Here is a 7,303-nt window from a genome sequence, read left to right as displayed (position 1 = left end):
ATAATGATTAGTCACACAAAATATTAAGGTTTATAATACTTAAATTTCACATAAAAATAGCTATTATTTATCACTAATAACACAAAATATTAATTGTGTATGATGACCGAACCACTGAATTGAGTTTGGGTGACTCAAACTATGACACGAATCCAACTCAAAATAATGATCAGATTTATTTTTAAAATTCTTATCCAATCCTAAACCCGATGAGATCACACTAAATTAATCTCTAAAAAATTCGAAATTTTTGAATCGAGTCGAACTATAAACAACCCTATTTCTAATATACAAAATATGACAACTCAACCAAATATCCGCGCCTGGTACAACCTATCTACGAGTAGAGGATGAGTGGGAGCGAAAATCACCAAAAGAAGCGAAATCCAATTGTGGGGGCCACCCATACCATAAGACAGTAGAGTTGTTGAGTGTGGTTGTCGAAACGGCAACAGTTTCAGTGCGAGTCTCAGTTTCTGTGTTTCTGTTTCTTTTGCTTGCCTACTTGGCCACTCCCAAGTTCCGTTGGAAGCTTGCAGTTGGAATCAGATGACGAATGCCCCCCTTTGCTGCGCTACTCTGCTTTCTCTCTGCAACCGCTAACACCTCTTCCGCTCTATAACTACTATCATTTATCATCACTCACTCGTCAGTACTCTTCATCTTCCGCTCTTCCTATTGTTCCTATTCCTATTCTAGGGTTTATTCTATTTTTTATTTTTTATTTTGATTTGGTTCTGCTTATTTCCTTTTTTGATACTCAGTTCTGCCTATTTCTTATTCCTATGTCTTTATTGCCTTTTTAAACGCGAGAATGGGTAATTAGTGCCCTATGATTTTGAATTCGAAGCGATGCCGTTGAATCAGGATCCTCTTTTGCTACTTATTCGTGATTATTTACAGCGCTTTTGTATGATATGAAACTCTCATGATCTTCTTTACTATCCCTAATCCTACTGAGTTTCACTGTTTACAATGCTTAAATATTATTAAACTAAAATTAATGGAAGAAAACCTATAATAGCACTTCATATCCCCAAAAAAGGTCAAAACAAACAAGTCTTGGATCCGTATAAACCGCGCACCTAGCTGGTTGAGTAGATGATAAGAAATTGGAAATTGTTAGGTAGTGGAGTTGGCAGTCTTCTATAATGCTTTAGTTAGTTGTATGTACATGAGTAAGAGTAAGTGCTAATATTCAAGATACAATGTTTCTGCAGTATTTATCAAATCTTCTTGTCATTAATGCCTGGAGGGTGTCACCAATTGCACTCAAAGTAGCTGGTGCAAAAATTGCAAATAATCTTTTCAATGCCATTTGATTCTTCCACAAGCTTTGGTGGATCTTTTTTAACACCTAAATTATGTTGGGTTGCTTTCCACTGGGGAATGAATAATGGATTACTTGGCTTTGTGATTGTGATAGTAGCTGATTTCTTATTCTTCATTTATAGATTTTGTAAAGATAAAGATGCTGTACAAGATCCATCATGAATGTAGTTTTTTCATGGTTTTCTCAGAATAGGGTTGCTAAGTTTGTAGTCTGTTTGGAGATTCAAATTGGCAAGCACCTTCGTTACTCGTCGCTGAAGTTAAATTCACATCAATATTTAGAATGTGGAATTGTATCATCTCGGTAGACGTAAATTGTTAGATAAATTAGTCATAGCACTATCCAGTTGTGAGAATGAGATTTTGGGCATTATTGAGATAAATTTACAATTACATCCGTTTGTGCGCCATTCTGAGGCATTATTGGCATCCTTAGTCTAATCGTTTCTTGAAGTTTCGGGTGTTGGCGATCAGTCAAAGGTATTCGATTTGTTATCTACTTAGAATTGGTTTAACAAGTACACATATGCCTCTAACAAGTTCCCATACGTCCAGTAACAATATTTCATTAGCACTCTTATACACAGTATAACTTAAAACAGTAAAAGACTTGAAAAAATATAAAACGAAAAAGGTAAAACAATTACAACGATAAAAGATTTTTACTCCTCTGGGAAGAAGTTATTATCAGCAAATCAAATGTTGCAGAGATGAAAGCAAAGAACTAGAACAGATAAAATTCTCATGAAAAGAGAGAAGTTCAATCGGGAAATTCTTGTGATTAATAAGGAGAGCAAACTAACTATACAAAACAAGTCTCCTAACCGAGTTGGGGAAGGGGAGCGGTTATTAAATATTAAGTAACCACAGTAAACATGATCAAATGATGTATGCCACAGCAAACTAACACTTTGGTGGATAGATTTTATTTCTCGTTATCATTCCTCCAAGTAGCACTCTTATTTTTTCATTTTGATCGACCACCAACAACATGCTTCATAGTAGCTTTTTCCTTCCATCCGTATTCTGTGAATATACTGAGTCTTACATAGTATCGGCTCAACTCTTGACGTATGATACCTACTCAAGCACTTATTTGGGTATGCATGAGATAGAAATCGAGACATGTACGACTGAAGTAAATCTTCCTAGTCTCGTACTGAGCATAGAACTGGGATTAATGATTTAATTTTGCTTCTCTGCATGCGTTTTTTCTTTCAAGAATGGATTTTTGTGTTCTCTTTCTAAATTCTTTTCTGTTTTAAAAAACGTTCGGTTATGATTACTGAGTTGTTGACTCCCGTGGTTGGTGACTTGATGTGAACTTCGACGGGACAGTTCTTGTAGCTTCAGATTTTTTGTGGTCATTTTTTTTAGTCTTCTTTTCATTTGAAAACTCTGTTCTTTCTGTTTCCTAGCCTGCCATATATATCAGATTTATGACATTTCTTTTGGTGTTTGTTCCAAATTCAGAGAACTCTGCAGTAATTAAATTGATCCTATAACATTGCGGGAAGAAAGATGAGTGAACCTGGCAGAAAGCACTCTTCAAGGAGGGATTTGAGAGATGATGCTGAATTTGCAAGGTATACGTGTCATCTTCCATACTTTTGTTTCAAATCAGTTCCCTGTGATATTTTTCATGTCTGTGCTTTTGCTAAAGAGAAAAGTTTCTTTGAGGGTAGTTTTTCGTTAATTTCAAGGTCATTCTAGTACACTTTTGAGTTATATTTTTTTTCTTTTTTACTCTAAGAAGTTTTAGATCTTTTACATTGCTGCATGCGCATAATTTCCAGATGATTTTGGTTTTATTAATTGCATTGGAAATTGCTATGTTTAGAAGTAGCCGGAGTAGGAGCCCTGCATGCGATTTCAGGTGGGATTCAGAAGTCAGTGACAGAAAAAGAATGAGGTCTGGAGGATCAACACGACCATGTAGAGATTTCGCTGTTGGAAACTGCAGAAGAGGCAGCCATTGCCATTTCCTTCATGATGATAATCAAAACTATGATGATGGCTGGGAAAGTAGAAGCAGGGAAGACAGAGCTCTCAGATATTCTGCACCCCATGAGGGTGGCGACTATTCTCTTAGAAGTGGAAGATCTAATGATGCTTGTATTAATTTTGCAAAAGGATGGTGTAGAATGGGAGCATCATGCAAGTATGTACATCATCACGACAATTCTGATGGGTTTCGTGAAATTTCCGTTGCAGAATCAACTAGAGAAAGGGAAATTGATAGGAGGCACATGGAGAGTTCTTATGAGTGGGATGGTGCGCATCGTCCAAATCACAGTGGGGATATTCCTTGCAAATTTTTTGCTTTTGGCAATTGTCGAAACGGTAAAAATTGCAGGTTTTCTCATGATAGTCAAGCATTTCAGAGGCCTAACAGAAGTTTAAGGGATGATAGGACGAGTTATTATGGTGAACATGAGGCATTGGATATACAAAAATTGAATGATTCGATTAGTTCGAATGGAAGGCTAAGGGATGACAGATGTGGTTTCAAAAGCAACATGGCTGATGTAGATGAAGCTTGGGATGGTCCAGAAAAGAATGACTTGGGTGCTGTCGTTGATACAGAAAACCTGGTTGAGGACAACACAAACAGAATTTCAGGTGCCACAGAGCCGAGTTTCACTCATCGGCCAATGAATGATGTATTGGACTGCCGTTTAGATAAGGGCAGAGTGCATGCTCAATCACCGTTTCCGAGTGCGAAGAACGATACCAACTATTGGGAGACACAAAAGGCTGGAGACAACATGCGCAGTACCCAGTCAATAAATACAGTGATTTGGCCAGGTGATGAAAAAATGTCTCCCGATTGGAAGTTTGGTGTGGGATCTTTCTGCGGAACTGAAGAGAAGCATGAGCAGAATAAACAAGAAGTTACTCCAGGTAAAATCACATGCTTGATGTTATTGTTGGTGACTTCCAAATTTTCAAACAGGATTCTCTTATTAAAGTGGCATGCAATGATAAGAAACGTCATAAACTTTTCAAATGTGATTACGCAAAACCTAAACTTTTGTACCGTTGTTCTGCCAGGACAAAGATTTAATCAGAATGCTCAGTATCTAAATGCTTCAAGCTGTCAGGTTGTTGGTCAAAGTCAAATGCCAGTTTCCGTTGCTGCTTCAAGAGTGGGAATTGTAGAAGGTATGCAGAACCAGGAAATCAATGTGGAGAAAAAGTACACTGCTGAGCCAAACATCATGGAGGCGATTCTGTCACAAATTAGTTCAAGAGATCCTTTATCTCAGAACATGGTTAGCAAAGAACGGCTTGCTCAACTAACCAGCATCTCAGCCACTCTGGCACATATCATTGGTTCAGCTAAGCAGCTTCCACAACTTAATGCTACTTCAAATTCTCATGATGCAAGGGATACTCCTTTACTAGGCAAATCTGAAGGGTCTTATTCTAATAATAAGCCAGTTTTTACGTTCGCCAAGTCAGATCCTGCCGTTGGATCACAGAAGCAGTATGATCCAATTTGTGACAGTATTGAAACTAAGGATGCTCATGCAAATGGCGTCCCGCCATACTTTTCCCCAATTGTAAAAGTTATAAATGAAGCGGAAGAAATTCCAGCACCATCATCTAAGTCAACAAGACAAAATCTTGATTATTCTCGTAAAACTGCCTTTCCAGAAGGACCACTTGTTAAGTGTGACCACTCTATTCAGTTGCAGCTGCAAGGTGAAAATATTGAGATTAATAAGGAGAAAGATGTAGTGATAGCTGAAGAAAAGCAAAGTTTACAATGTGCTAAAGAAATCACGAAAGAGAATATTCCTATGGAAAACATGGATCAAACTGGTGGAACTGATGAAGCCAAGAAAACAAAGGATGTTAAAGGGGTTCGTGCATTTAAATATTCATTGGTGGAGTTTGTTAAGGAGCTGCTAAAACCAACATGGAAAGAAGGCCAAATCACCAAAGAAGATTATAAATCAATTGTGAAGAAAGTTGCTGATAAAGTAGTTGGCACGGTGCAGCGGGCACATATTCCTCAAACGCAAGAGAAAATTGACCACTACCTATCATTGTCAAAACCAAAGCTTAACAAACTTCTACAGGTCAGTGGTGGTTCTCTTACAAGTTTCCATTATATGTGTGAAGCATTCCAAATCTTGTGCCCCATTTCATTTAGTTTTATAGATCAACCTCTGCCCATGTGCAACTCCGGTAACTCTTTTCAAGGTGGTTTGATTTAGATGTTCAGATGGTTGGTTGCAGGAAGGTTGTTCAAAGAGTTGTCCAATTTCCAAAAATATGGGATTCATTTTGATGGAGATCTTCCTATTTTGATAGGTTTTCGTATGTGTAACTAAATTTCATCATTAAATATGACTTAATACGTAGTAGAATATCTCAGACCAGAAAAGAGAGTTTAATAAATTTAATCATCTCACACAACATGACTTTTGTTACAACTTAAATTTGAACACAAAATGAATAAGACTCAACTCGTTGGAGCATGGGGTATTGCTTCCATACAGTCAATCCATCACCATCACGAACCAGAGTTCAAACTTTCCTTCTCTATGATCACATGCATGATCGATTCTTTGGCTATACTTCCCTTCTTTTATCAAAGATACATCTTATTCAAGCATTTGAAATTCTAAAAGAGATATATATTGGCTCCCCATACTTAAGGACTCCAACATAAGAAAATTAGTATCACCCATAACACCACCATAGACATGTTGATCATAATTTGCTCAACTAAGATCTACCTGGACCATTGTTACTTTTTTTTTCACTTATGTCTTTGCCCACATACATAGGTCTATCCCTGGTCAAAGATGTTCTGTTTTATCAGTAAAGATCTGTGTCAACATTTAAATCTGAGTATAGCATTTGAGACATGTTAATTTTGGTTTTCATAGCAAGTCTTGTGATTTTTCTCCGTTTGATTGCAGGCATATGTAGAAAAGGCACAGAAGGCATAGGCATGTGTAGAAATTTGGCTGTGTAATTTGTTGACTATGTTTATATATTGCTTCATTTTTCTTTTTCCCTTTATTTTTTTGGGTACCCTTTTAGATCAGTTGATAATCTAATGGAGTAGTAGCCCTTGCAGCTCGTGTACATACAAACTCGGCAAAAACGACTGATGCTATTATACATTAGCTTATAAGTTATAACTTGCTTACAACCCTAATACTTATAGGGGTTCATTTTATTTGTTATATTACTTATATACTGTGTTTATTGCACCTGTTTGATGCAATTAAGGGAAAGTGACATCTGTTTCTATCTAGACAGTCCAATTATGCAGCGTCGAATTCAATCATATCATGGAATCCAACAGATGAAGGAATGAAAACATACAATACAAAACCCCATGCCATTCTCTGTTGATTCATGATAAATCAGTGCAGGACAAGGAAACAGGTCAACTTTATTCCTGTTGACATTGCTGCAACCCACGTTCAATAGAGGTACTACTGCATATTCAAAGTAATGATTCCGCTATTGAGCGCTTTGGATTTGCCTTTAAGAGCGAGCTGGATCTTTAAACCGAGGGCAAGAAAATTAGAAACAAAAAATAATTAAAAAGGGAAAGAATCAAATATCAAGGCATTGGGTATCATAAAGAAGTCTTTAATTTGGCTTTATGTTATTCATCGCTTAAAATTTGTGAATAGTTTCTGTATCTATTATATACTGTACGTCAACAAAAATAATTATTTTTTATATTAATTATATAAATAATTATTTAAAAAACATATTTGATTGAACAATTGTGTAAATATTTTATGCTATTAGCATATTAAAATTAAACTCTTAAAAACAAATAGCAGCACAAAGTAGAATCAAATTAATAAAAATGAATTACAAATATTGGTTTGGAAAACATCAGTAAATACTGGCGACTTCTATACAAAGTGAATCTTTATTAGTCACTTAATATAAATTTTAAATAAAAAATTTAAATTTAAATTATTAATTC

General features: G+C 36.1%; 1 protein-coding gene across 2 annotated transcripts; it reads left to right on the top strand.

Annotated features, from left to right (window-relative positions):
- The first annotated feature begins 404 nt into the window (after positions 1 to 404).
- LOC130968460 (zinc finger CCCH domain-containing protein 38-like) lies at positions 405 to 6,541 on the top strand. 2 transcript variants are annotated; one of them, XM_057893741.1, is made up of 5 exons: positions 405 to 648; positions 2,806 to 2,918; positions 3,547 to 4,236; positions 4,387 to 5,420; positions 6,270 to 6,541. In XM_057893741.1, the coding sequence occupies exons 2-5, from the start codon at positions 2,900 to 2,902 to the stop codon at positions 6,297 to 6,299; spliced, it is 1,773 nt and encodes a 590-aa protein (XP_057749724.1). In that variant the 5' UTR covers positions 405 to 648; positions 2,806 to 2,899; the 3' UTR covers positions 6,300 to 6,541. The 2 variants fall into 2 exon arrangements, with proteins under 2 accessions (XP_057749724.1, XP_057749723.1); XM_057893740.1 differs by having other exon boundaries at positions 3,173 to 4,236.
- The last annotated feature ends 762 nt before the right edge of the window (positions 6,542 to 7,303 follow it).

Source organism: Arachis stenosperma, chromosome 3, assembly GCF_014773155.1.
Source record: "Arachis stenosperma cultivar V10309 chromosome 3, arast.V10309.gnm1.PFL2, whole genome shotgun sequence".
Taxonomy (NCBI): Eukaryota; Viridiplantae; Streptophyta; class Magnoliopsida; order Fabales; family Fabaceae; genus Arachis; species Arachis stenosperma.
The sequence above is the reverse complement of the archived record's forward strand: the minus strand, read 5'-3'. Positions and strand labels throughout refer to the sequence as shown.

What these genes read in the sequence shown, in the direction of transcription:
- LOC130968460 (XM_057893740.1), top strand. Translation starts at nt 2,854, where the DNA reads ATGAGTGAACCTGGCAGAAAGCACTCTTCAAGGAGGGATTTGAGAGAT. An exon ending in GATGATGCTGAATTTGCAAG is followed by an intron (nt 2,919 to 3,172) that starts GTATACGTGTCA and finishes TGCTATGTTTAG; the next exon opens with AAGTAGCCGGAGTAGGAGCC. An exon ending in TAAACAAGAAGTTACTCCAG is followed by an intron (nt 4,237 to 4,386) that starts GTAAAATCACAT and finishes TTGTTCTGCCAG; the next exon opens with GACAAAGATTTAATCAGAAT.